The 15453-nt window shown below is 44.0% G+C and overlaps 1 protein-coding gene across 2 annotated transcripts in view; it reads left to right on the plus strand.

The window, feature by feature from the left end:
- The window catches only part of TTC17 (tetratricopeptide repeat domain 17), a 3338929-nt gene that overhangs the window by 1456626 nt on the left and 1866850 nt on the right, over positions 1–15453 (plus strand). For both annotated transcript variants that reach the window (XM_044083397.1, XM_044083398.1), the window contains exon 12: positions 7906–8021. In XM_044083397.1, the coding sequence (XP_043939332.1) occupies positions 7906–8021 (116 nt within the window). The remainder of the gene's footprint in view (positions 1–7905; positions 8022–15453) is intronic.

Raw genomic sequence — 15453 nt, forward strand, 5'->3', positions numbered from 1 at the left:
ATCTCTTCTCCCCTCTCTCAAAATTGGTTTCTTTGGATGTCTTTTAGGTTAGTTTTTCCCTTTTTAGGATGTCTGTTAGGCTGATGTTCTTCATGTTTCACTGTTGCAGTCATTACATTTGGGTAACCCTGCTGGCAGGTTTCCCTCAGTCGGCCTGAATTCCAAAGTCCTGGGTCCTGCGTCTGCTGCTGTCGCCCTTTTCCTGATGTCAGGTCGTCAGGGGTATAAAAGAAGCAGCTGACGCCATTTTCTTTAGTCTTTCTTGCCGTGCGGTGCCTGAAGCAGAAGCAGTTCGCAAGTGCCGGTCGGCCGACTCCTGAGATTTTCGTGTTCGAGTTTCAGATCCAAAGTCTTCAATAAAGCTAAGTATCCCATTGAGGAAACTTTTTTCTTGCTCCAGACCAATGTCAAAAAAAGTAAATAATTGTATTTCTTGTGGAAAGCAAATACCTCATAAGGATTTTCATTCTTACTGTATTTCTTGCCTAGGCCCTGATCACAACGTTTCTGGTTGTAGGTTTTGTGCTAGATTTAACCAAAGCACTATTAAGCTTCGGTATAATTTTGCTTTAAACTATTTTGGACGCTGGTTTAATTATCCAGAAATGTCGTCTGATAGCCATTCGACTACCGGAGTTCACAAAAACGCAAAGAAATGGAGAGAGACAACCGAGGCCCAAAACCGGCGACGATGCTTCTCCTAAGCCAGTCGCCGGTCCTCAGTGAGGCGCTTTCGCAGCCCCTGACACCCGCTACTTTAGAGTCTCAGGCCACTACCAACTCCCACGTGGAGTCGGCCATGCCGCTGGAAACACAAGGTATTGGAGCCTCGGATTTTATCCCTTCAAATGGGTCCGGAGCCGCTGAGCAGGCACCGGCTTCTGAGGGTGTATTCAGACCTAAACATCTTTACATCAAACCGACTTCAGCTTCAAAGGCAAAGACTAAAGCACCTTCTAAAGCAAAGAAACAAACTCAAGAGCCACGTGGTCAGGCCTCTATGCCCAAAACAATGATGCTCAAAATGGCAGAAGACTTTATTACCTTGATCAGGGGTTCCCATCCCCCTCCCTGATAAGAGGCCTAGGCAAGAGACTGACTATGAGTCTTCAGATCAGGTTTCCATTTCTTCCGATTCCTCTTCTGATAGGGAATATTCTCTTTCCCCCATGAAGATTCTGATGCTGAAGAATCTATACCTTCAGCTTCTCCTCCAGAGGATTATTCTTTTGGGGAAGCCCTGCATACCATGAGGGAGCATTTCCACTGGGAGAGCCAAGATTTTTCAGAATCTAAAAAGAGGCTCCAGGATTTCCTTTTACTACCTCAACACAAGCCACCAACCAAAGGAGTTAAGGCTTCTGCTGCAAAAAACCATACCCTCTCTGTCAGAGATTCTAGGGCACTGGATAGATGGAAGGAAAAGGTTTACACATCTGCTACCTTGGCTATAAGGGCCTTAAACTGTCAGTTTCATATGCTCAAATATCAGCAACATGTCATGGAATTGCTTAAACAGAAAATGTTGTTAAACTCTGAATGTGCAGAAAATAAGGAAATGCAAGATTTATTGCATGCAGCTGAACAAGTTGGAAAGCATACTTTGCAATGTGGTTTTGATTCTTTAGAGGCCTCCTGCAGGGCCGCAGTTACAGGTTCTGTAATTAGGAGGCATGCTTGGTTAAAGGGACAAAATCTGCCTGATCATGTTAAAGTTAAATTATTAGATGCACCTTTACAGCATGATACTTTGTTTGGTGTTAAGGCAGAAGAGGTGTTAAAGAAAATGGAGGACAAAGCTAAATCTATGCAAACAGTCAAAGATTTTTAACAAGTACAGCCACCTAGGTTTAGTAGACACTGGCCAACAAATAATTGGTCCTTTCCTATGTCAGACCTCAAAGGGGCAGATCCCAGGCGCAAGGTTTATACCGGTGAAAGCAATGGGGGGCTTCTACCTCCAAAGTTGGAGAAGACAAATCACAACCATACAGGAAACAGTCCCAATGACTTCCCCCTGCCTGCACCAAGCACTTATCTCCTGGCAGCACCCTTATGGGGAAAATTAGCACTTTTTTTTTTTCAAAATTGGCACATAATAACCCAGGACAAGTGGGCCCTAAATATCGTGTCACAAGGCTATAAGTTCCATTTCCATACCCTGCCAAAGGGAAAAGGCTGGCCAGATCTGCCAAAAAAATCAATGGGCAGAGGCACAAAAACAAGTCTCATACCTCATGAACATGGGGGCCATTCAACAAGTACCAGAGCAAGAGCAGGGACAAGGATTTTACTCAAGACTGTTCTTGGTACCCAGAAAGGACAAGGCCTGGAGGCCAATACTGGACCTGTCTATTTTGAACACATTCCTGGATATCCCAAAATTCAAGATGTTGACTTTGCAGCAGCTTCTGCCCATGCTGGGCAAGAACGCTTGGCTTGTGACTTTAGACCTAAGAGGCATATCTGCATGTCCCAATCAGACAAATATGCAGAAGATACCTCAGATTCAAGGCTGACTCAGTGCATTACCAATTCTCTGCACTGCCCTTTGGCTTATTTACTGCGGCCAGCGTCTTTACAAAGTGCCTGGCACCAGTAATTGCATTCTGCAGACAGAGGAATACAAATATATCCTTACTTGGACGACTGTCTAACTCAAGCAGAGAACAAGGACATTATTTTACAGCATCTGGCGTTTGTGATAAGACTTCTAACATGCCTAGGATATACAGTCAACAAAAAAAAATCAAAAGTATTACCCTCTCAAGAGATAATATTTTTGGGTGCAAGCTTAAATACAACTGCCCAGATGGCTTATCTCACGCCAGACAAACAAAGGCAACTGACTACCTATTTCAAAATGTTGGCAACAAAGGCCCAGTTATCTGCAAGAAAAATTCTGCAGGCTTTGGGCTTCATGGCATCCTGCATCCGACTAATTCCATATGCAAGACTGTATATGAGGAAACTTCAATGGTACCTAAAAAGTGTTTGGACTCAACATTGCCACAGCCTGGAAACTATGATTACTCTCATTCCCTGCCTGCAACAGGAGTATCAGTGGTGGGCAAAGGCTTGTCGGCAAAACAAGGGACAGCCATTCACATTACCTCCAGCCAAGCAGACACTAACAATGGATGCATCAGATTATGCCTGGGGGGCCTACATGGCAGGAAGATGCATTCAGGGCACATGGACCGCAAACCAAATCCATCTACATATTAATCAAAGAGATGCTAGCAGTGAAAAATGCCCTGACAGCCTTCAAGGACCTACTTCATCCAGGACAACTACTGATAGACAGACAACGCCATGGTCATGTGGTATATAAACAAGCAAGGGGGGCACACATTCTTACCCCCTTTGCAGACTAGCCATGTCTTTGTGGGACACAGCATTGACTTACCAAGTACATCTGCAGGCACAATTCCTGCCAGGAAGGAAAAATACTCTGGCAGACGAACTAAGCAGAAACCTCATGGATCCCCACGAGTGGCACCTGGATCCACAAGTCTTCAGCATGACAACAAGGAAATGGGGATGCCAGGACATAGATCTATTTGCCTCCCCTCACAACTACCAACTAAAAAGATTCTGCACAAGGATTTATCACAGACTAGCATGGAAAGTGGACGCCCTGTCTTTCAGCTGGAAAAACCTATCAGTATATGCATTTCCCCCTCTGCCTCTCCTCCCCATGGTACTCCTAAAGGTCAGACAGAAGCCAAAGATGATATTGATTGCCCCAGACTGGCCCCGCCAGTACTGGTATCCAATACTAAGGAGCTTGTCTCAATGCCCAGCTTGGACCTTATCTCAAATACCTCGTCTACTGTCCCAGCAAAACAGTCAGATCCTGCACAGCCAACTCTGGACTTTAAACCTGGCAGCATGGCGAATAATGTAGTCATACAAAACACACCTCTCAGTAAAGCTGTGATGGATGTCATTTTGGAAGCCAGAAGGCCTAGTACTAGAAAATCTTATGCTGGAAAATGGAAGATATTCTGTGCTTGGAACCAGACACAAGGAACTGATACAGCTGTGCCAAATATTCCTCAGATTTTGCAATACTTAACTGAGATGCTGGACAAAGGCATATCTTTTTCATCTATTAAAATTCATGCCTCTGCCATTTCAGCTCATTACAGTGTAGAGCCACCAATCTTTTCTCATCCCTTATTAAAGCAGTACCTCAGAGGAGCCAAAAATTTAAGGCCTCCAAGGAGATCACCAATGCCTGAATGGGACCTCAACTATGTCTTGGAAAAACTCACCCTGCCTCCTTTTGAGCCAGCTGCTACTGCTGATATAAAGTTTTTATCTTGGAAAACAGCTCTGCTCCTAGCAATAACTTCTGCAAGACGAGTTTCAGAGCTACAGGCACTCATGGCTGTGGAACCTTTTATCATTTTGTATCCAGACAGGGTCTCTGTGAGGACAAACCCAACATTTATGCCTAAGGTGGTGTCCAGTGTGGCTCTCAACCAAACTATTCACCTGCCAACTTTTTATCCAAATCCACAGAACAAGGGGGAGAGAATTCTGCATTCTTTGGACGTACATAGACAGCTTAGATGCTACTTGGACAGAACCAAAGTTTTCAGAACGACAGAGCAATTACTAGTGACATATGCTGCAGGATCACAAGGAAAGGCCATCTCAAAGCAGACTATTTCAAAGTGGATAGGCCACTGCATTCGTTTCTGCTATGTACACCATGGCAAGCCAGTACCTAAGGGCATTAGACCACACTCAACCAGAGCTGCAGCCACTTCAGCAGCCTTTCTCAGGGGAGTACCTGTCAAGGACATTTTAGAGGCTGCTACTTGGAGTTCAGTGCACACCTTTACAAAGCACTATCATCTGCCATTCTACTCTAAATCCAGGGCAGGCTTTGCCACTGCAGTTCTGCAGGGCCTCATAGCCGCTCCTAATGCTGTTTAGCTCCAGCCTCCCAACCTTAGCTTTGGGACAATACTCAAATGTAATGACTGCAACAGTGAAACACGAACATAGTACACTTGTGTACACTTACCATAAATGTAGATGTTCAAATGTATTCACTGTTGCACTCCAGGTTACCCACCCACCATCCCCCTTTTCTTCTGATGGAATCTATCTTTCCTTCTCTGATTTATACAACCTATGTGGTGTATTTGCTTGTAGATAAAGGTAAAGTTTATATTGGTGCATGTAATTATACATATATAAATTTTGGCAACCCTTTTAGGGGGCACCAGACATCTGGGGCAAGAAAAACTAAAGAAAATGGCGTCGGCTGTTTCTTTTATACTCCTGACGACCTGACGTCAGGGAAGGGGCGACAGCAGCTGACACAGGACCCAGGACTTTGGAATTCAGGACGACTGAGGGCAACCTGCCAGCAGGATTACCCAAATGTAATTACTGCAACAGTGAATACACTCGAACATCTACATTTATGGTAAGTGTACACAACTGTACTTTTTCTCCTTCCAGACATAGTACTCCTATTCAAAATGCTCGAGTTTTTCCAGTCAACCATGTATCTGCCAGGGAATTTCTCAGGATTTTGGGGTACATGGCTTCTATGGTCAGGAAATTCCAGTTGTACCGCAAGTCTTTTTAGATCCTTATATTATGGTTTCTAAGGATGGAGGGTTCTATGGTGAGTAGACCAGTTCTCATAGTCAGTATTCCATTATCCCTCCTCATCAGTCTGTTGCAACAGATGCTTCAGAATTGATGTGGAGAGCAGTTTCCAAAGGGGTGACAGGGCAAGATCTGTGGGGCAGACTCAATAGACAGTAGCACATAAATGTCTGAGATGGTTAGGGCCTTTACAAGTTTTCACAGAACACTGCGGTGATGTCGTGCATAAACAAATTAATGGGGGTGGATCTTTCTTACTTAGCAGACTTGGTGCGATAGCCTGGAAGATAGTAACTCATTTCATCATTCTGTTGGATCAAAATCATGTAGCAGACAAATTAAGCAGGACCTGGACAGGTCCTTACAAAAGGGAACTTCATTCTGGGGTCTTCCTTAAATTGATCCAACTGTGGTGAAAATCTCAAGTAGATCTATTTTGCCATTTGTCTCCTCTCAGAACAAATAACTAAAGAAATTTTGCTCCAGACTTCCTTGCACACAGGCAAGGACGACAGAAGCCATCTCAGAAGCCATCTCGTCTGCATGGGCTGGAGTGTTCCAGAAAGTTTTTCCACTCTTTACATTTATATCTGGTGTTCTTTTAAAGATGCAGAATGACTCCACAAAGATTCTGGTGGTGACCCCCTTTAGGCCCATGCAACAGTGGTTTTCCTTTTGTTTTGAAACTGGCTAAGGGCAGTTACCGTAGGCTTCCCCATAGACTACATCAGGTGTTGTCGGAGGCCCAGAAAACTTGCTACTAGGATATATTCATGAAAGTGGAAAAGGTTTTCTAGTTTGTGCCATTCTAGGAATTATGACCCTTAAAGGCATGTCTGACTTTGGTTCTTGATTGTGTGAATTACTGTCCTCTGGCCTTTCTTACTGTCCTGTCAAGATTCAGTTGTCCAACATTTCTGCTTGTTTGCCCTTGGATCCCCTTTCTGTCTGTTCTAAAGGTGAATGGTTTTTCATATCTGTCCACCTAGAAAACTGGTGGATTCTCCTTGGGATCCTGACTTTTTGCTTGAAAAAAATCTTACTTTTTTCTAATTTGAAGCACCTCGTAAGGCAGATTTAAGGCCCTAAACATGTATGACTATTTTACTTATTGCTCTGAGTTATGATGGAAAAGTATCTGAGTTTTAATTGTATATATGTTGTCAGCCCTTCCTTGTTCTTGAAAAGGACAGGGTTCTTTGAGTAGTAATCCTTTTTTTAAAGTGGTTATGGAGTTTATCTTGACTTTTTTTCCTGAGCAGCAAAGCAATCGATATATTCATTGTACTTTGTCCACAGGCAGCTCAGATATGACCTAGGCAAAACACTGTCCTTCAAGAAAGCAAATCAGCTGATTGTCTCTTGTGAATGTAACGGGAAAAGAGAAACAGTGTCAAAGCATTCAATTTGTAGTTGGGTGTAGCATGCTACTTTGTTTTGCTTGAACTATAACAAGCTACTTCCACTCACGGTTAGTGCTCATTACAGTAGGGCTTGTCTTCTTTGGTGACATTTTGCGAAGGGGTGGACTCCATATTCTAGAGGCAGAAACTGAGTTCTCTATACTTAACTTTATAAAATATTACAAACTGGATTCCTTTTACAGGTCCATGAACAGGCTTTTCTAGGGTCATTCTCCAGGGGCTCATGGACTCTTATTAGACCTCCTCCTCACTTTTTGGTTTCTAATCTATGGTTAGCTGTGGCTAATTCAGTAATGATCTAATGTTGAACACAATATAGTTATTAGTAAACTCTCCTTAACAGTAGATGTTCTAATTGATCACTGTTGCATTAGCTATACCTTCCCCCTAGCCCCTGTTCTTTTGGTATTTTTTCTTGTGTGCATAATACCCATATGTATATAGTTAAAATTGTTACCTTCCCTGATAATTTTTTGCCCTTTCAGGGCTATTGCTTCTCTTATTGGAGCAATAAAAGTCCAGACTATTTTGGCTTTGTTTTTAAACATGGAGTTGACCTTAAGCTCCTTATAGTTAGAGCTTGTGGGGAGGATGTCCTTAAGCTTTGAAAAGCTGGCTGGTTGGTGGGGAGGGATAGAAGTCAAGTAGCTTAGGCTACAACAGTGATATATTTGGCCATTGACTGTTTATGGTAAGTTTACTTACACAACTGTACTTTCCCTCTGATATTGTTTGATATTCTGTGTTTGCAGTATTGCAAATGAAGTTTTGTTCATTGATAAAAGTACATTTTCTGCCATATGCTGATGCGCTTCTTTTTACTTCACTGTTTCTTTACAAACAGGATAGCCAGGACATGTTGTGGCCCAAGAGAGGAGACTGTGCAAAATCCTATCCATCTCTCCCAACATCAGATGAGCTTCCAACATACTTTCTGTCCCCAGAAAACAGAGGCCTTAAGTAAGTGTAGATTTTGGCATACTTTACTCAAAATATATATATATATATATATATATATATAGTGTATTTATATACAGAATGTATATGTATTCCTTCTGTTTCAGTCATTTGACCATCTAGTAGTCTTTTGAGTGATGGGAGCTTTTAGTGTTATTGCAGTTTAGCAGTTTAATAACCAAGTTGATACAGCCTGTATACTGTAATTGTTGGACTGGTCAACACAGGGTGCCTCTCTTCTGCATCTTTTAGAATCTTCTTTAACCTTGAGCTGCTTCCCTTGTTCCCATCACGCACTGGTGCATGGAGTTCAGATCTACATTTTCATCCTAAGTTGAATCTTCTACAGCTTGGCCATTACTTGTTTTAGGTACTTTTTTTTTTCCTTAAAAGAGAAGGCACCTGCTTTGTCATATTTTTTCACTAGTATTAATAGCTCTAAAGTGGTGTTGCAGTTTCTTCGTTTCTGTAAAATTTAGTTTCATCTTTTTATTTCCCAGTTTCCCCAAAGCCACTGTATCATATCTGTCCTGTCTGTGTTCCTTTCCTCCCCTCAATCTAAAATAGCATAATTTAGAAAAAATATGCTATTACAGTTAGTCTTGAATTTTTCTGTAGTGCGTATTGACTTTTCATTGTTTGTGATTTGGATATTTGCTTGTTTTCTTGCATTTGACTGTATTGTAACTGTGGAAGGGGACAGGACTCCCTATTTACAAATTTACTAAATATGGCAGTAAGATTCTTCCTCATGATTAATGTATGGGTATGCTTGGGGCTGGAGCGCCTCACAGCAGGTAGGAACTGAAGTTTTTGTAGATTATACTGAATACTTCTCGATCTGAGAAACAAATGTTGAAAGGCCTTCTTCCTGGTGATGCAACAAAGATTACTTAAGGGAAGATAATCCCAGTCCCTCAGAGAGGGACACTCCAGGGATCTAAACCTTGTCATCACAATGAACAAAACATGCTGGAGAGAGAGGTTCCTGACCCAGAGACACCCCAGACTCTGGAATAGACTGTCCATACATGTCAAGCAGAGCGCCTCTTTGGCCCTCTTCGAAAGAACCTTGATGATTGGATGGGGGGGATAGGAAATTCACCCCGGGGATCACCCCAGTCACCCTGCTAGACAGGGGTCCAGGGAAGTAAATACTGTGGGAAGAAATAGCCAGGGAATTGTTATGGCTAAGCTTGTATAGGCCCTAGGGCTGATAGCCTAGTACCAACCTACGAACCTATAAGAGGAGAAAAGATTAGAAAAAAAATTAGGGTGTACATTCCAGATCTTTCCAAACTATTAAGATTGCTAGAGTGGAAGCAACCATTAAAGCTGATCCATCCCCTTCCAGGGCATCATTTGTTCTGCCAACCATACCTTCATGGTGTGTTGTCTGCCCCATCCAAACTTTATCCTGTGAGCTCTGAGGATGAGTAGAAAGTTCTCATGTTAGCAGGAGTTATCTGAATAGCTTCAGGCCAGGCCTTCAGCCCTAGATCTTTGTTCTTCTGGATCAATTCATAGTCCTTCTGTTTGATTGTGACAGAGTAATGACTTTGTCCTAGCTGTGAAAGGTCCACTTTGAGTTTGGAATTCTCTACCACTGTCTGATGTTCTTCATCTCACATTGCTGCAGTCCTTACACTTGGGTAGTCCGCTGTCCTCGGTCGGCCCGAATATCAAAGCATTAGGCTGACGTCGGTCAAGGCGCTTGACTGACATCAGGACGTCAGGGTACAAATGCGCATGACCGACGTCATATCCTCAGTCTTTTTTTGCCGCATGGTCCGATGCAGAAGCAGCGTTGCAAGTGCCGTTCGGCGTTCTGAAATTTTTCGGGGAGTTTCAGACCGAGTCAAAGTTGGCTAAGTACCCCGTTGGGGAATATTTTAGTTTTTTCTTGCCTCAGTGGTTTACCGGATGTCAGAAAAAGTGAATAAAGTACAGTTTTGTACCTACCATAAATGTAGATGTCCGAACTGGATAGCATCTGCAGTCATAACAAGTGGGTTGTCCTGTCGTCAGGCAGCCCTGCAGTCGGCCGGATTCCAAAGTCCGGGTCCGGCTGATGTCGCACTCCACCCGGCGTCATCTCTGCTGGTCTTGGGTATAAAAGCATCAGCCGGCCATTTTCCTCAGTGTTTCTTGCCCCAGATGCCAGTAGCCCTCTTGCAGGCTAAAATTTGGATAGATGCCAATGTTTCCAAATACATAGAGGTAAACACAACAATAAGCACGTACGTACCTATACACAAACAAATACACCATAAAGACTCCCCCCCAACAGCTAGCTATTAGGAGGGTAAACACCCTAGGAGTACCACTGAGGGGAAGGAGGGAGGGTAATCCTGACTGCAGATGCTATCCAGTTCGGACATCTACATTTATGGTAGGTACAAAACTGTACTATGTCCTTCATGGATGCATCTGCAGTCATAACAAATGGGTAGAATACCATAGCCAACTAGGGGAGGAGGATAAAAGTAGATTATGGTGTGTTTAGGATCCCTTGCAGTACAGCAGTGGCAAACCCTGCTCGGGATCTGGAATATAGAGGCAAATTATAATGCTTGGCAAATGTATGCACGGAGGTCCAAGTAGCCGCCTCAATAATGTCTTTGGTTGCCACTCCTCGTAAGAAGGCTGTGGTAGTGGCTGTTGCCCTTGTAGAATGAGGTCTTATGTTCTGTGGAATTGGTTTTCCATGGAAGGAGTAACAGTATCGTATGCAATTTTCTATCCATTTGGAGATTGTCTGTTTGGAAATAGCTTTTCCTTCCCTTCCTGATGCATAGGCTACAAAAAGTTGGTCAGTCTTTCTGCTATTTTTTGTTCTGTCCAAGTAGTAGCGTAGCTGTCTATGTACATCCAAGGTATGCAGTATTCTTTCCCCTCTGTTTTGTGGGTTGGGAAAGAAGGTAGGTAGGTGGATTGCCTGGTTTAAAGATACTCTGGATACCACCTTGGGCATAAATGTAGGATTAGTCCTCATGGACACTATCTTGGTGGAAGATTAGGAAGGGTTGCACTGCCATTAAGGCCTGTAGTTCTGAAACCCTCCTTGCTGAAGTAATTGCCAGTAGGAAAGCAGTTTTCCATGACAGGTGTTGTAGGTCTGCTGTTGCTGCTGGTTCAAAGGGTGATAGTGTCAACTTTTCTAGCACAAAGTTTAAATCCCAAGCTGGTAATGGTGGTTTCCTTGGAGGTTTTACATTCTTGATTCCTCTGAGGAACTGCCTGAGCAAAGGGTGCAAAACAGGTGGATCAAAGCTGTATTCTGCTGAAATAGCTGATGCATGTATCTTGATGGAAGAGTAGGACAGGCCTGAATGAAGAAGTTCGGCCAGATACTCCAGAATGTTAGGCATATCTATGTTTGACACATCTTTTCCTCTTTCCGTACTCCAAATGACAAACCTTTTCCATTTTCCAGCATAGTTCCTTCTTGTTGAAGGTCTGCGTGCTTCAAGAATAATGTCTTTAACTCTTTGGGAAAGTTCTGGATTAGCTGCTGCTATGTGATGTTCCATGCAGTCAGTTGCAGCGCTTTTAGGTTTGGATGTATCATGCTGTAGTTGTTCTCAGTTAACAGGAAAGGCATCAGGGGTGTTGGCCACATATTGTTCGAGACATGCTCTTCAGTAGTGGGTACCAGTGTTGTCTTGGCCAGTTTGGAGCTATCAGGATTATCCTTGGGCGTTCTTCCTTGATTTTTAGTAGTACCTTGTGTATCAAAGGAAGAGGTGGGAATGCATATGCTGTTAGGCCTTTCCAGTTGAAGGAGAGTGAGTCCACTTTCCATGCTAGTGGGTGGAATGTCCTTGTGCAGAATTTTTGAGCTGGTGATTGAGAGGTGATGCGAATAGGTCTATCTGTGGCATTCCCCATTTCTTTGAGATGGTCTTGAAGATGTCCGGTGCAGCTTCCATTCGTGGGCATCGAAGTGGTTCTGCTTAATATGTCTGCTAGAGTATTGTCTTTCCCGGTACAAATATTGCCTGTAACTGAATGTTGTAGCTGAGTGCCAGGGTCCACAGCTCCAAGGTCATTCTGCATAGGGGTATGAATGAGTGCCTCCCTGTTTGTTGATGTACCACATGACTGTGGTGTTGTCTGTCCTTATCATCAACTGGCCCTCTTTGAGGAATGGTTTGAACTTTTGGATTGCCAGTTTTACTGCCAGCATTTCTTTTAGATTGATGTGCAGGTGAAGTTGATCCTGTGTCCACAATCCTTGCACGCATTTGTCCAGCATGTGGGCCCCCCATCCTAGGTCTGAAGAGTCTGTTGTGATGGTCTGGCTTGGTTGACATCTGCGAAAGGGTAGGCCTGGGTTTGACTGGCATGCCTGAGCCCACCATAGGAACTCCTGTTTTAAGCATGGAATTAGTGGGATTTCTGTTTCTAGACTGTGTCTGTGTTGGGACCATAAATTCTTTAGGTACCACTGTAGTTTCCTCATATGTAGTCTGGCAAATGGGACCAAGATTATGCATGATGCCATGAAGCCCAAGGCCTGCAGAACTTTTCTTGCTGTTAACTTGTTCAGTTTTGTTAGTGCCAAGAAGTAAAGAGGAAGTTCTTTTGTTTTTCTGTAGTCAGGAATGCCATTTGTTGTACTGTGTCCAATTCCGCCCAAGAATGTCCTTGTTTGGGATGGTATCAGCCTTGACTTTTGTAAATTGACTGTGTATCCCAGTCCTTGTAGCAAGTAAATGACCCTTTGTAAATCTGTTGTCAGCTTGCTTTTGTTGTCCCCTTGTAGCAGGCAGTCGTCCAGGTATGGGTAAATTTGAATTCCCTGTAGTCTGCAATGGGCGATTACTGAGGCCAGGCATTTTGTGAATACTCTGGGCGCAGTAGATAAGCCAAAGGGCAATGCTGAGAATTGATAGTGCTCTGATCCTGCAAGAAATCTGAGGTATCTTCTGCAGATTGGTCGAATGGGGACGTGCAGGTATGCCTCCTTGGGATCTAGAGTTACCAGCCAAGACTCCTTGCCCAGCATGGGAAGAAGTTGCTGTAGGGTCAGCATTTTGAATTTTGGGACAATGATGTATGTATTTAAGGTGGACAGGTCGAGAATTGGTCTCCAACTTTTGTCCTTTCTTGGAACTAGGAATAGTCTGGAATAGAACCCCTTTCCTTGTTCTGCTGTTGGCACTCTTTCCACAGCTCTCATGTTTGCTAACTCCATTATCTGGCGTAGAGCCTCTGTGTTTTGATTCGGAGCTAGAGTTGGCATTGCTCTTTGACTGGTAAAGTGTGGAAGTGAAACCGTAACCTTGATCTATGGTTTGTAAAATCCACTTGTCTTTTGTTATGTAGTGCCAGTTCTTTGAAAATAAGGTTAACTTTCCGCCTAGAGGAGCTGCTATTTGTTCCTGGTAGGCGGATTTAGGATTAAGTCACTGTGGTTGTGCTGATGTAGTGGCAGTGGCTGTGTCTGTGCCTCTGTTGTTACCTTGCCACTGTCGTCCTCTGTAGGCACCTCCTCTGGATTGGTTTCTGCCTCTGGAACGTCTATTTCTACCCCTTTGAAATTTTGTGGAGTCAGGAAAGGACCAATTCTTGGCAGGCCAGTTCCTGCTAAACCTTGGGGTTGAACCTGCAAGAAATCTTTAACAGTTTGAACAGATTTTGCCTTTTCTTCCATTTTCTTCATAACCTGCTGGGCAGGTGTACCAAACAGACTTGTCTTGTCCATAGGAGCATCTAGCAACTTAGCTTTAACATGATCCGGTAAAGCTTGTTCCTTTAGCCATGCATGCCTTCTTATCACTGTGCTTGTCATGGCTGATCTAAATGAAGCCTCCAGTGCATCATAGCCACATTTTAAGGAATGGTTGCTAACCTGTTGTATGTTATTTACCATCTCTAATACATATTTCTTATCAAGAGATTCATCAGTGGTTAGTTTTTTAGTTAACTGATCAAGCATAAACTCTTGGTATTGTATCATGTGAAACTGACAGTTTAAAGCTCTAGCTGAGAGAGTAGCTGAAGTGTAGACCTTTTACCCCATCTGTCTAGTGACCTTGCTTCCCTTTCAGAAGGAATAGGGTTTTTTGCTGTGGTCGCGGCTACTGCCTTGGGACCCTGGGATATAGTTTCTGGGTCTGCAAGTGGGGCCTTGTAAAGGTGGTGATGAGTATCTGGCACCCTGTAAAATCTGTCTGGTTTGGCAGGGGCTGGGGTAAGAATCTGGAGCGGAGCAAACATCATTGAAAGCATCATCCACCACAGAGAGAACAGGAGGTATAGCTAAGGGCCTGTGCTGTGGGAGGTGCAGAAAAGTCCTAAGTCTTTTCTGGAGTCTGAAAATCCTGTTGCTGCCATTGGAACTGTTCTCGCATGGCATGCAAGGTTTCCCCAAAGGAGAATTCTTCTGGTGGGGAAGCAGCTGGAATGGATTCTTCAGCATCCGAATCTTCAAAATTGGAGAAGGGAGCCTCAGGCTGATCAGTTATGTCTGATTCATCAGCAGAATCATCAGTAGAAACTGGCTCAGGGGGCTCTGCCCTAGGTCTCTTCTCAGGGGGCTGAGAGGCCCTGTCTGGGTGAGGTTGAGATCCTCTAATTAAGGAAATTAAATCTTCTGCCAAAGCATTTGAGAACTAGAAGAGGGCCTGGATGTGGGGGGGTTTAACAGGCACTGATTTAGTAGTCTTGGCTGCTTTAGCCCTGGCGAAGGCCTTAATGGACATGGCAGCTGGAGGCCTAGCAGCACCACGTGCTGGGGTAGAGACATCCAAGGGGATGGTGTCTGATAAGTCAACCACCGTGGGGTAAAATTTCTGAGGTCGATTCAAGAGTTGTAGCAGGGGCCTCAGTTGTTAGAATAGGTTCAGCTGTACTTTGAGCATTTTCTCGGTTTCGCGAAACCGAGACACTCATGTTTGCTTTACCGTGGTTTCGGCGAAACCGCGGACGCGTGTCGGTCTTTATCTTTGTTTTTGGGGTAGTCGGAGGATCCGGCGGCATAATGTCGCAAAATCAGTACCGAAAAACTGTTCTGCAAACTCCGACCGCGCCTAAGCGTTCGGTTAAAAAGCACAGGCGAACAGGCTGCTACGTCGTGGGCTGGGCCTAAACAAGGCAGACAGTATGAGTGGAAATCTTTATGAGGTATTTGTTTCCCACAGGTTAAGCAATTGTTAACTTTTTCTGACATCGGCTGAGGCAAGAAAGAGTCTAGCGGGTACTTAGCTTAGAAGTCTTGAAGTAGTATTCGGTAGAAGTAATCTCTGGATCCGACCGACCGGCACTTGAACAGCTTCTGCTTGAGGCGCCGCGGCAAGAAAGACTGAGGAAAATGGCGTCGGCTGATGCTTTTATACCCGAAGACCAGCAGAGATGACGTCGGGTGGAGTGCGACATCAGCCGAAGCCAGACCCGGACTTTGGAATCCGGCCGACTGCAGGGCTGCCTG

Source organism: Protopterus annectens, chromosome 9.part0 (assembly GCF_019279795.1).
Source record: "Protopterus annectens isolate FY-2018-M chromosome 9.part0, PAN1.0, whole genome shotgun sequence".
NCBI classification, from domain to species: domain Eukaryota; kingdom Metazoa; phylum Chordata; order Ceratodontiformes; family Protopteridae; genus Protopterus; species Protopterus annectens.